General features: G+C 31.5%; 1 protein-coding gene across 1 annotated transcript; it reads left to right on the top strand.

Moving 5' to 3' along the window:
• Positions 1–1,440: 1,440 nt before the first annotated feature.
• Positions 1,441–5,271, top strand: LOTGIDRAFT_117004 (hypothetical protein; the record flags this gene model as incomplete). The annotated part of the gene is made up of 6 exons (XM_009055656.1): positions 1,441–1,477; positions 1,688–1,738; positions 3,172–3,294; positions 3,679–3,752; positions 4,603–4,763; positions 5,124–5,271. Coding segments are annotated over 6 exons (594 nt in total), but the record flags the coding sequence as incomplete, so codon positions are not given.
• Positions 5,272–14,760: the final 9,489 nt, after the last annotated feature.

Genomic DNA, 14,760 nt, shown 5'->3' with positions numbered 1-14,760 from the left:
ACTTGAGGCACTTAAACCACAAGTGAACCAACCTTGACCTTATCTAAACCTCGGTCTGTATTTACATATCCACATGGACTAAACTCTTACTTTTAAGTTTTTATTTGTCTTATCAGTTTGTTTACCTTTCTTTGTTTATGTTTTTTTGTTTGTCAACAAGTCTCTGTTGAATGAACAGATTGATCAGCAATCAAACAGAACTAATTTATTCAGAATACATACATGTAATGGTTTTTATAAGACCAAAGTTCAAAATGATAAGCACATATAATACCCTCATTAAAGGGAAACAAAAGAGGTTTTTTAGTCTTAGTATAAGCTTATGCATCAGAGACATTGTATATAGATTATATCTGATTATGTGTTGCGATTCAAGGAATCTGAAGAACATTTTGACTATCATTCAGATTACAAATGGCTCAATGTGCAAATAAAAGTTTTAAGTGTCCTAGATACAGATACTTGAATGTCTTGAAAATAGCTTTTGAATCTGAATAACCTAAGTTAGATGCTTACTTAGACTAGTAGTAGAAATAAGCAGTGTTGAGTGAGGCTAGGACATATTGATTTTGGTTCCATATATGTTCAAATTATATGGACACTTTAACAAACAATTTTGTGATGTAAGCTTACATAACCTTTAAGAAAAGAATTCAACGGCAATAAATGTGAATTGAGAAAATTCATGTAAATGTCATGAAATTAGAATAAAAAATGGAGAATTACATTAATCTAACGGTTTTGATGTGCCATTAAGTGTACTGAAATGATATTTAATATTATGTTACATAAAGTATATGACCTTTAATATATTATGTTACATAATAAGCCAATTTCATAATCATTTATTGATAGTACCATCTTAAATGTTACATTTGACTATTCCTGGTAAAGACAAAAAATGTTTTAACCATAATAGATTTGAAATTCAAATATAAGCCTCACAAATGCTTATCCTTCCAGTTGGTAATTTTTTAATTACATTATTAATTGATTTTTGATTTAATTTTCTCTTTTTTTCTTACAGGAAACATCCAATCATGTTTATCTTGTCATGGAGGTAAGTTAGCTACAATTTTTATTTAAGCTTACTTTTTTATGTTGAATTATAAATTTAAATCAACAAGGTCAGTTGCATTGATGCCTTTTGTAGGTAGGTGACGATAGGGACCATTTCACACATCACCCTCCCCATCCCTATGACCTACGTGATTGCTCTTATTTATGATTATTTCAATTCTGTTTTTGTATCTCAACATTTAGAAATAGATTGAGTTTTGATAACATATGGATGTAAGTTTACAAAACATGTCTAAATTTGGTCATCATAACATTGTTATGTTATCACTATTATGTAATGTTGACAATGACCTAACATTGTAGTGTTATTATGTTTATGTGAATTGTAATGAAAATATTGATGTTTGTTGTTAATTTTAGTATTGTAATGGGGGTGACTTAGCAGATTATTTACATGGTAAGTATATATTTTAGGTTTTTTAGAAGTATTTTATTGGCAGAGATAAGTTTATTCTTGAACATATCAAAACATGGCCACAAATAGACCAATGTTTTACTGGTAATGAACATAAATTGTGGCTCTAAGTTCAGTTACCTTTTATTTTACCTAGAGCTTTCCTGATAAGCTCTATGATGACTTATATTTTCATATTTTGTTATTTTCTAGCTAAAGGAACATTGAGTGAAGATACAATAGTTGTGTTATTAAGGCAAATAGGTAATTTTCTTTATGAATGTTATAAAATTGTTCACATCCAAGTGTGTACGAGCATCTGTTGTGAGATATAAATGGCACAATGCATCTTTTTATCCCTATATACTGTATTGTCTGGGTGACAAGGTGCTCTGTGTTCATATCGAATTTAAGGTTGAAAAATCATCAATCTTTTGCCTGTACTTTATATATGAATGCCTCCTTAAAGGAATTAACAACTTTAAAACTGAAAACATTTGTACTTCCCACTGGCTTTGGATCTTACTTAAATTCTGCAGTTAATTAAGGACATCAGATAATGTTAATATTGACAGAAAAGAAAATTTATTGGTCAAAAATTAATTGCCCCACAGCAAACTGACCATGACTTGATTTGACTGACCACAGTGACTGATAGCTTTCATGTTCATTTCAACTTCAAGGCTTGAAAAATTATTGAATGGTCATAAAGGCTGTTACATAGTTTGTATTTAGTTGAAAATCTCTAAAATTGAAAAAAAAATATTTAATCAGTAATATTTAAATTCAAAATCTCTAAATTTGAAATATATTTTAATCAGCTATATTTTAATTAAAAACTCATTATTGAACTATGTTGTAAGGAATGAAGGAAAGTCATTGATATTTATTATAATTAGTATGATTAGTAATAAGTAACAATTTAGTGACACAATTGAAGAAATCTGAAAATTGCTTCAAGCAATACAGATTGCTCTTGTCTATTTTAAATATACCGAGAATGAACTTTTCAGAATTAAAATCCAACATCTGCATCTTCTACAATTCAGCAAAAATGTTCTGTAGATGCTTTGTCTTAACTTCCAATATGTTGAATTGTTAGTGAACAGATGTAATATTTTAGATCTGAAAAGTGCTAAGATAAGCTGAAATAGTATCTAATCATAAAGAAAATATGAGTACAGTTATATTTTTTTCGGATTTATGACAGTGTGAACAGAACTTGATATAAAATTATTAAAGCCTAGGGGTTAAAACTGTATATACTGATGAGTTGATATTTTTATGAATAGATCATTAGTGGTATTCTATCAATATAATTTGATGTTGATAAAGATCTTAAAATTAAAAAATAAGAACTGAATTTTAACAGATTTTCAAATTTTATGGTTTTATAGGTTGATTTTAAGTAATTAAAAACAGCCAAAAAAAGATGAACAAATATCCATTTGGAGTGCATCAATACCATTAAATTGTTTCTAAATTCTTTCTGCCAGACTTGATATTAAATCACTTTGTTTTTCCATTACTATTAGTAGAGGACTATTCCTTGTTTTATGAACTTAACCATGAGCTTTATACCCATTTCTTCAATATTTCTGCCATATTTAAAAATTCTGCATTTTAAGGATTAAAAAAATTGATATACTCTCAATTTAAAAGATAAATCCCACAATTATATTCTTGGTGTATTTTAGCTGCTGCTATGAAAGCACTGAATGGTAAAGGTATTGTACATCGAGATCTAAAACCTCAAAATATACTACTGTGTCATGTTGGGAAGAAGAATCCTCAAGCTAATGATATTAAACTGAAAATAGGTGAGATTTGATAAACCTTTTCTTAGATCTGAGGCTGGTTAGAAAACATTCTAACTGAGCAAATTCTTGAATTATGATTGGTTCATTCACTTCTGGATTATCAGTTGATGAGTCAAAAGCCCTAAGTAATAGTTTTGATTTTTGAGCCTTCTTTATAGATAGTTTATGATAAAAAAAATTCCTACTTTTGTACCTGTTTGGGCTGATGAAAATGAACAATATCATGCAGTGAGCAATGAGGAAAAACTCGCCAGGACAGCAGCATGAGCCTACTCTTTTTCAATTTTCAACTGTTAATTACCCATTCTAACTGCTAAAAGTAGAAATTGTTAGTTAATAGTTCTAATTTTTTTAGCAAATAAAAATATTTTGTTTCAATTTCAGCTGATTTTGGGTTTGCTCGTTTCTTACAAGATGGAGTTATGGCAGCTACTTTATGTGGCTCTCCTATGTATATGGTATGTATATACTCCATAATTCTAGGTGGGGCTTGATTGGGAAGTTCTGCATGGGTTCCATCAGTTTCAATTCTGCCCTCAATCAAGGTATAGAATCGGATTATGTCACATACAAAATTTTCCCTTCTTTTCTTTTCTCCACTATTTTGAATTCCGTCTGTTCCAACCAGTTTATTGAATGTCCAGTTGATTCTATGAATCCTGAACGTGCAGAACTCACCAATCAAACGACCCCCTATAAATCAAGTATTAGTCAAAGGGAAATAATTTTGAACTTGTCATCAGTTATCTACCTTGATTGTATTGATTTATGTGTGGTATTGTTGATTGTGAATCATATTGATTTGTAAGAAGTTCAGTCATTCATATTTCTATATAGATAAACAAATGATCTGACAAATTTAATTGGAATGTTAAGAATCTAAAATATTTTGCAATACTCACATATTTTAAGTTTGACATTTCTATGTTTTGATATCATTTAACAACTAAATATTCCACTGGGATTATTAGTTTTGAAAAATTTGCCCTTTGTTGTTAAAAAATAATAATTATGGAATGTGAGTGAACATGGTTTGTAATTTGTATTTCGTAACCACTGACTTAATTTTGACTAGTTTGTAACCATTGACTTGATTTTGACTAGTTTGTAACCATTGACTTGATTTTGACATGTTTGTAACCATTGACTTGATTTTGACTAGTTTGTAACCATTGACTTGATTTTGGCTTGATTTTGACTAGTTTGACTTGATTTTGACTTGTTTGTAACCATTGACTTGATTTTGACTATTTTGTAATTTGTATTTCGTAACCAATGATTTGATTTTAACTAATTTGTATTTTGTAGGCACCAGAAGTAATAATGTCATTACAATATGATGCTAAAGCAGATTTATGGAGTATAGGTACTATAGTCTTCCAATGTTTAACAGGGAAAGCCCCTTTTCAAGCTCAGACCCCACAACAGTTAAAACAGTTTTATGAAAAACACAGTGAACTCAAACCAAAGTATGTATCATTTCAACTAGTATGACTATTACAAGTAAAAAAAGCAACCTATTGAGTGAGAAGCGAGCTATGGGAATATTCTAGACTGTGAAGACCCGTGTGAATGGCTAATTGACTCGAGCTCATCTTCTGTTTTGCATATCAACTTTGGGCTAAGATTGGTTATTTCATTTAAATGATTTCTTCCAATAATTCTAATGAATTTCTTTATTGTTTTATAAAACTTCTTTGTTTTTTCCAATAGATTTTTCTAATTTATATTTCCTTGTAATGGCAATATAGATAACTTGCTCCATGTTTCATTTCTGCCTGTTTTGACCCTTTCTTTATTGAGATTTATTTACCATCATCTCATTTCAGTATACCACAATCTACATCAGCTGAATTAAAAGATTTACTATTAAAATTATTAAAAAGGAATGCTAAAGATAGAATAGAATTTGATGATTTTTTTATTCATCCATTCTTAAAACCTCCTGTAGTTGTTAACAAAGTTACATGTAAGTAATGCAACACTTTACTAGCTTCTCTTTCGTTCAGTAGCTATAAGATTAAAAAGTACAGAAGAACTTAATAACATTATGGCGCCATTATCGACATACCATTTCGCTTGGGTAGCATCAACAATCTGGTCAATTTTTGTTTGAATTACAGGAACTGCAGACATTGTATGGAAACTCTGAATTATTGAAATTTAGCTATAAGATTCCCTGACATATTCAAAGAAAATAATTTTTGAATCCTTAGATTAATATTTTAAAATTAGCATGGAAGGTCAAAAAGTAACAAGAGGTATTTGAGAAGCATAATATTACTATATTATGTAAATTTATACGAGTGGATTATAATTGTTATCTCTGTTTTATTTAGCATCTCCAGTACCAGTACCTACTAGAAGTCCAACCTATTCTTCTGATAGTTCTACACCTGGTAAACATACTATATCATCACCATCTTCTGGTCATATGGAATTTACTGCTTCACCATCTCAGGTACATCTCAATACTTATGGATATCATACTCAACAACATATACTAAATACCATTGTTGGTTGTTTCTTGCAAAGCTAACACCTCATGTCACTCCATGACTGTGTTTGTCAACTATGTATCTCTTTCTGAGAGTCCACATGGATAAAACATTGTTTACTTGGTATTGTTAAGCGCATATTGCATTGTTGCATCAAATGGAAAAGAGTTCATGTATGCTGTTTTCAAAAAGTTATATGAACTACTTTTTCTGAATTTGGAAAATGCCAACTGGATAAATTAGCACTACATGTACTTTTATCTTCATTTCTAGAAAGATGATGTATTTTCACATGAAGATGAGTTCTTAAAAGTAGAAAAGGAAACAAACAGACGACCAAGATGTAGGAGTCCTGATGTACGTATCTCAGGCTGAAAATCATTTTTCTAAATATAGGTTCTAACAATCATGAGCTTCACTGCATCTCCACCCTTTCTGAACACCTGATGCCACTTTGCTTCTGTGTTTGTGATCTCTGCGTTCCTGTTTCAAACTTATTTCATTGATCTATTTTCAGGATTTTGTCTTAGTTCCCCCAGCTTTACCTAGTGATCATAATATGGGCACAGCTCCTTTAGCTGAAGAAGAAATGGACATTATTAGGTATGTGTATACTTACATTATCAGAGTCTGATAATCAGATAATTTGAACTTTCAGCTTTTGAATGTAAAATGCTGGCTGATTGTGAATGTTGAACTAGAATTAAGCTGGATATTTTCCCTTGATAAATTGACGTCTGCTTGTCTGGCCAAGTGGTATATTATAATGAGGACAATCATTCTTGAATCTGATTTGATTCCAATGCACCTTGTAATAGGGATGGTCTTGCATGTCTTAGAAAGCAAGATAAGGTGCATTGCAGAATGTAAAACAATTCTTTTTCGTCTGTTTCAGTGATGGACCACCTCAATCATTAAGTGTAGTCAGAGCTAGTCCATCAGCAGGCACAGTCACGTTTCGTCGTGATGCTCAGACTAGTCCAATTAGTCGACCTATAACCTTGGGTGTATCTAGTCCTACTACCTCAACAACACCTTCAGATCCTATTCCTGTACCGTCACAGATACGTCAACACCGTAAAATACCAGCTATCTCCCCTACTAGTCCTAGTATCAAACGTATTATGTCTTCACCAGATTATCCACTGGTAAGTATTGTTATAATCATGCCTAAATCGAGCACAAATATTAAACAAAAAGAAAAGTCCTGAAAAAAGCATCTAGTCTTAGGATAAAAAAAAAAAATATTCTGTGTGCCAAAGGCTGTGTACATTTAAGATCCCTTTGAGTTGGAGCAGCATTGCTGAAAATTGGTTTCCTTGTACAATGCATAATGGTACTGTTTGTCTTAAAGACTATAGGCTGATATCTTAAAATCATTTCATATGAATGTCCATTTAAAGAATTTGGAAAAGGTCTCGCTTCATTTGTATAATACAGCTACATAGAATATTGAATTTTAACAGTAAATTTGTCAACTGTATGTATTGTATATTTTAGCATGTAGAGAAAGGTACATCTAATAAAAGAAATAGTGATTTATTATCTGGACCTGATATAGGTTCTCTTTCTCCACCTTCAGGTTCGTATGGCTGTGGTTACTTTAATATTTTCATAGATTTTAGTTCATTTAAATTTTGTCCCATATTATTCACAATGAAAATATGAAAAAATTCCATTAAGACTGACTCAATTTAGAAAAAGTCCTTGAAACCAATATGTCCTGAAGACATTTAAGTTTCCAATCAGACATGACTGGCTATTGTTGCATGAACACTTTAAATACTATTTTTGGGAACACAATTGTATGTGGGATTTTCAAAGCGTGACTTCAGAATACCAATTCTGTTTGGCTAAGTCTTAATACAAAATTTCAGTGCTCATGTCCAAATTTCTATTTATAGTTCAGTTTTCTATTGGTACACCTCCTACTACTGGTCAGTGGAAGAGAAATAGTACCGGTACACCACCTTTACGAACCTCTAGTACACCACCTAGTGTAACTAATTCACCACTTCGTAGATCTTCAGGTTAGTGCATCAAATATATATTCCCAGATTTGATTGGGCAAGGTGTTCTATTTTATGAAGTTTCTGCTTATATGGGATTTATATGGGGCTTAATTACATCTTATGGTCATACTATTCTGAAAAATAACTTTATTTAAAATGCTTTATAGGCTCTCAGAAGTCAAACTTTCGTTATTTTTGGGGTTTTTTTTTAAATATGCTAAGATATACATGTTTGCTATATCAATATTTGATGAAATGATTTCTTTCTATTCTTATTCTATGCCCTCAGCATGAATCTTTAAGAATGTGGACTTTTTGCATCCTGCAACTCTCTAAAGGAGCTATCTTTATTTTTATTAGGATCATCTCCAAGGGTATCTCCATTACCTTTTGGTTCAAGTGGTGGTGGTAGTGGCTTGCCTACTATTTTAGGCTCTCCTAATAAATTAACTGATGCTTTTAATTTTAATCCTACTCCTGATCTATTAGCTAATCAACCAGTCAATGCTCCATTTGCATTTAATCGACCACAAACTGTTCCCGATAATATGGCTGCTATTGCTTATCATGAAGGTAATTTCTCTCTTTAAACTGTCAGTACTGAAATACTTAATACAGAGTTTTGTCCATTTATGCAAATCTTTTCTGAAGCTTTGTAGATGTCTGTCTTTTCTCTTTAAGTTGATGGGCAACATCATTCGGTGCTCAATGAGGGAAATTTTGTGAAAGGGATCATCCTACTGGTTTGCTATTTCAAACTGTTGATAAATGATGAAATTTTTTATCAATTGGAGTTAATTATAGGCACAGTTTTTTTTGGTCATATTTCTTACAATTATAGTCACTAAAAAAATATTTGGGTCACTGGACAGTTAGGCAGTATTTAATGTTATAAGCCAATTAATATATTTTTTCAGTACCAACAGATAACATGAGATTAGAATACCATAGATCAAATACTGAACCTGATTCATTAGTTAAAGGTACCAGTTTATTATCACAACAATTATTACGAGCTGCTTTCTCTCACCAAACACCAGGTACGTCATCACACAGTTTTTCTTTTGACTTTTTACACTGCTTTAAATCACCCCTTCAAGCTCTTTGCTTTTCTTGTTGTCACTCTTAAGGTATAATCTGAATATTCTCTCAATGTAAAGCTCAAGGCTCTAGATTAAGTAATTCAAACCTTGAATTATGTCACCAAATTACAAAATACGAAATGGGTAACCTTTAATTTGAAAGGAAATTGCATCGTCTTTCTCTGCGTCCGATTGTACAATTAGTCAAACTTTGTTAAGACAGAAGCATAAGCCTACTCTATTTTGATGTTTGTATGTTGAGGGATCATTAACATACACACCTATAGCACACAGGGCCTCAGTTTATTGTCCAATCTGATCAACAAGACAGTTTTTCCCAGAAAGCCCGTCTGATCTGCATCACTGACTGGGAGAAAATAGATTCAAAAATCTGAAAGCATTATCTTGACTAATGGCTGAATGGATTTTGATGTAATCAAACAAGTGTCTGACTCATTAAGCTTTGTTTATATTATTTGTCTTTAATATGCCAGTAGATAGACCATCATCATGTACAAATATTAATTGTTCTTTTTTCCCACCATTACAGGAAGTAGTGTGGTACCATTTACCAGTGTCAGATCTAACAGTAAAGAGAGTCTAGATAAAATGTCTTCGTTAGAAAGAGAGAGGTCCTCGTCATATTTTAGAAGGAGTTCATTAATAGATATGTCTCCCCCGGTTACAGGGATCTATGCTCAATCACCGCCCAACATGGAGGGTCCTATAACCTTTGTGGCACCTGAATTATGTGAAGAAACTCTAATGGATGTAAGTGAATTTTGATATTTGTAATAAACGCTAATAATAAATTTATGAAACCAGGATTAAATCAAAAACTATTGATCGGGAAAATTTGAAATGTTATCAAACATAAAACCTTTTAAGTTGTGTTCAATGGAAGAGCGCATAGCCAATTATGTTAAAAAAATTCTCTCGAACCCTCTATTTTGGCTTGCTGCTATTTTTTCTACATTGTCTGATTGTACCTAAATCAGCTTTAGCCTGTTTGTAGAAATTTTCAAAATTCAAAATGGCTGAAAACAAAATGGTGGACTGATATGTTTTTGTCTTCTTTACAGGATGAACACAATGAGATTATGGCTAAGCTGACATTTATATTAGATTTAGTAGAATGTATTATGGATTTAGCTCAAGTTCGAGGTGCTGCATTAGCAACATTTAATGACTCAGTTTCTTGTAAACAGGTAAGTACCCTTATTTTGGTGACCAACAATAGCTCCTTGTTTAACCCAACCATGTCATACGGTACAGATATGTATAGTTTATCTTTAACAGCAGGGAAATCAACATTTAATTTTGATATCTATGTCCCTGAAAGTGAAGGAAATTATGTATTCTGATGTAATAGTTAACTAATGATGTGTTTATATTGAATACATAATGTATTGTTTAATATTCAGGGAGAGAGTCTACCTGCTGAACAAATTCCAAGGTTTACTGAGGCTCAAAGGTAAGATAAGAACTCCTATCATTTTGTTAATAGTTGTATACAGGATTCACATTGTGGAAATCCCTATTTTCTGAAACATGTGAAACTACCATAGTGTTGTCATATCAGCAAGTATTATTTTTAAGGATTTAGGACAGTTAGTGTTGTATGTTAGATTTTTAGTGTTTTTTGTTACTATTTTCAGGCATTTAGAACAGTTAGTGTTATATGTTAGATCTCTACATTTATTATCATCAGCTTTACAACTATCAAGACAGGAGTTGAAGATGGATAAATTACAGACTTCTAATACTTTGAGAAATGGTAGGTCTATCTTTTCTTGGCTTAATGAGTCGGTGATTGTCTGCTATGCCAGAAGTCATGGATTTATTTCCTGCAGAGATAAAAAATAAAATGGAAATGAGTGGAGTTTTACATATTTTTTTTGCACGTAATGAAGATGTGCATACCATGCAGTGAGTAATTAGGAAAATTCTCCAAGATAGTCGCATTAGCTTAGTCTTTTTCAATTTCCAAAGGGCCTCAGTCTATTGTTCCATTTGAACGACTAGACGAGCTTTCCATGTCAGCCCCTTCGACCTCCATCATTGACAGGGGAAAACTAGTTGAAAAACCGAGGGTGTTATCTCAACCTATGACTGAATTGTTCCCTGGAGTTTTAGCATAGCAAGCAACACACAATGGTCCCAAAGCACACTGCATGGTGTTGCCTGTATTTAATATTCAATTTAAGTTCTATTTTCTCACTTGTAATTTATTTGTACATGTTGATATGTTTCAGTATTATGTGAAATGAATAAGTTATATCATAGATGTGTGTCAGAATGTCGATTATTACATCAAAGACTGGCTAAAATCTGTAAAACACCTTTAACACCCCAACTTGTAGTTTCTACAGCTGATAAACTGATTTATAATTACGCTATAGAAATGGTAGGTTATTAAATGACATCACATAATGTTAAAGGATTGTAAAGAGGTTTTCTAAATTTTGTATGTGTATCAGGAACACTAATAGTATCAAATTGCACCATTCCAATTTTCATTCAGACGTCTGTGGTTCCTAAGGGCATGTCTTTTCCCAATTCCATGTTCGAGCATCTTTATGAATTCTATTCATGTTTACCTCTACAATCTAAAATATGTATTATTCTGCCTATTTTTAGTGTCAAGTAGCTGCTCTAGATGAATTAACAGGTAATCCACATGAATGTTTCCGACGTTACACTGTAGCTCAGATATTATTACATAGTCTAGCTCAACAGACACGTAATGCTAGAGATAAAGATCTACTCAATAAATGTAAGTATTTTTAGTCAATGTAAAATAAAATAGGGAAAATCAAATCTGATTGGTACACCAGATTTTGTCATCAAAATAACACTAAGCGTGTAACCAACACACCTCTTGTGTCAATCTTAGTCATATTAGTACACTAAAGTTTAGGAAAACTGACTGAAAAGGAGGGGTTTCTAGTTTATTCACTGAATAAGTCCAATTAATTTAAAGCAAATAATGTCATGTTCAGAAAGGATTAATTAAGTGCTTTTTTTCTTAAAATTGAATTCAATCTTAGATTTTACTAAAAAAATAATTTTCTTTGATTTTTCAGATAAATTAAGTGTGGAACATAGACTATCTAATTTACAAACCCCTGCCCATGTTCAAGCCTAGATATTAACATCATGGCTGGCTCAATATCTATATGCAATAAGGAAACCTCTCACACAATGTGGAAATCTATATAAATCTATCCAACAGTGTTGTGATACCAACCCAGTGAAATACAACCAATGAAATCCTCAAATTCTGTGAAAAAACAGAGAGAATGACATGAATCACTTAATCCTTTCAGCACAAGGAGCTACATAATTATATAACATTACATTGTCAGACAGGTGTTACCAAGTGATGTCAGATTCCGTAACATCATGTATTTCATATTTAAAGTTCATATTCTGATCAGTGTTGCAAAGGTTCAAAATGACCATTTAAATGTGCTTGAAGGAAAAGACCTTGTTTAGTGCAAAAACATTTGCAAGGAGAAGTATAAACAGAATGATTATTGGTATTACCGGTAAAAATGAAAAAACAGTGATTCCATATGGAAATAAACTTTGAGTTGAAATAGACAGTTTTTGTCCAAATCTTGTGAGTAACGAAAGAGGCAGTGTAAAGTGATGCTAAAAATCGCTGATGGTATTTGAGACAGTGAGGCCAAGCTTAATGAAAAATTGTGAAATTCTAGATACCGGTAAACCAAAAAAACAACTTGCTGAAATGATATCTTTTCTGTGACACTTTCCAGCAACTATTAAAAAACTTTAACATATGCCCTATTATGCTTGGCTTAAACAACTACAAAGTGCTTCATAAGAAAAATAATCAAGAAGCTGAAATATGTCCTACACTTTTTCTATGTCCTCTTATATATCTTGCCTATATTACCTACAGTGCTGTTTTGTTATACACAAATGAAAAAGTGAATTTGTTAAGTAAATATTTTGTTTTGTGCCATTTTTTGTTTTATTAAGTCTTACACCCATCTTGATTTATTTCTTTAATTCACTCTAGTTTTCTTCATTTAAGTCCAAGAACACACCAAGTTTTATTTTGATTGTGCAGTTAACTACTTTTCACAGTGCACCCAGGGATATTGCTCTAAATTCCAAGTACAATTTCAGCAAATATTCAAGTATTTTAACAGATAGGGCATCCCAAATTGAAATTTTAAGGCTTGGTATACCCTTTAAAATTGATATTTTCAAAATTTTGTTTTTTGTTGACTTGAATTAGGAGAATTTCAAACAAATTGATAATTTCGTTATTTGAAAGAAAATTCTGAAATTTACATTGTAAATTATCATAGTCATTGTAAATGTTGTCTCATGTAAATAATTCTACATCATTGTAAATAAAACTTGTAAATAATAATGTAAATAAGGTTATATAAATATTTGTGATATATCTCTTAAAGACTTGGATCTCAATGAATATAGCAATGTAGAGGACTTCAACTTGGAAAATCAACCAAAAGTCAATATTCATGAGCATTTGGTGATAAATTCATGAAAAGAATGCTCATATCAAGATTTTTTAGCTCCATTTTATATCGAGTATTCAAAACAGTTGTTGGGAACTTGGTTAATGCAAAGAAAGAAAAAGTTATCCTCATTGCTGTGTTCATTGAGGATCAAGTTGGTTGAAAAATTAATTTATAAAAAATATTTGTTGTTGATTTGTTATTTTAGTTTTTAGTGCACATGCTTCTGAATGTATGCATGCATGTGCGTAGTAGTGTCATATGCATTCATCAAAATAAATTCATAATATTTGTCTTTCAAAAAAAATTATTTCACAAGTAGAGAAATAGTCTATTCATTTGTAAAAAATTTCACGGATTTTCACTTTTAAAATGCTGTTTTTAATGATTTTGTGATTTCATGCTTATAAAGCAAAGTGTTTTTAGACATTTCATTTTCCATCTTTTAGAATTAGATCATTTGGTATTATATTTAGCTGAACACTTTTCATTAATATTCTTGTCATAACAGTAACCTTTTTAGTCGTCTATGACAGTTAAACCAAAAATATCTATAATTAATCACTTATCATATATTTAACAACGTTATTAATACCTTATTATCCTTCTACTGGTCAGCATTTGCCTATAATTAGAAATTTCTTATAGCTATTGTACAGAGTTTTTCTGTGCATTGGGGACACCAATATCATCAATTTGCACCATTCCATTTTTCAACGTCTGTGGTTCCTGCAATTCCACTAAAAGCTACTATTGGTATACAAGAACATTTGCTGTGATGATGTCATAAACCTAGTTCAAGTTGAATTGCAAAATCCACAGACCTCTGATTCAAATTTGATGCTAATAGTGTCCATAATAAAGATACAATATTTTAGAAAAAAATTTCACAACCACTTTAAGAAGTATGAAGACTAAAGCATGGTGACTAAGGGGTTATAAGAAGAATTACTATTTCCTACAGTGGTATTTCTATGGTGAGGCATGGAAAAGAGGCTGGACCCTTCTTGCACAATTTTTATCAATTTGCATTGTTAAAGGATATGTGGCCCCACCTGGAAAATGTTTTTGTCCATGCTCAGCCTTCTCAACTTATGTTTCCTAGAAACTCCACTGGTTTCTAAGTGAGGAATATACCTCTTTCAGTCTTCATACTGTTATAGTTAGTAACACTTGTCTTGACCAGAATTCTTGCTAGCACAAACATTTAAACTGATCTTGAAATAGAATGCTATAAATATGGCAAGAAATAGAGTCACATTGGACGTGAAGTAAAGAAAATTGTGTTCTATGAAATCTATAATACTGCCTTTGTAAGAGGCCATTCGATTTTGTGATATAATCAGCACTGTTTCAT

This window comes from Lottia gigantea, assembly GCF_000327385.1.
Source record: "Lottia gigantea unplaced genomic scaffold LOTGIsca_25, whole genome shotgun sequence".
NCBI classification, from domain to species: domain Eukaryota; kingdom Metazoa; phylum Mollusca; class Gastropoda; family Lottiidae; genus Lottia; species Lottia gigantea.
Note: the sequence above shows the minus strand (reverse complement) of the source record. Positions and strands in the feature narration are given on the sequence as shown.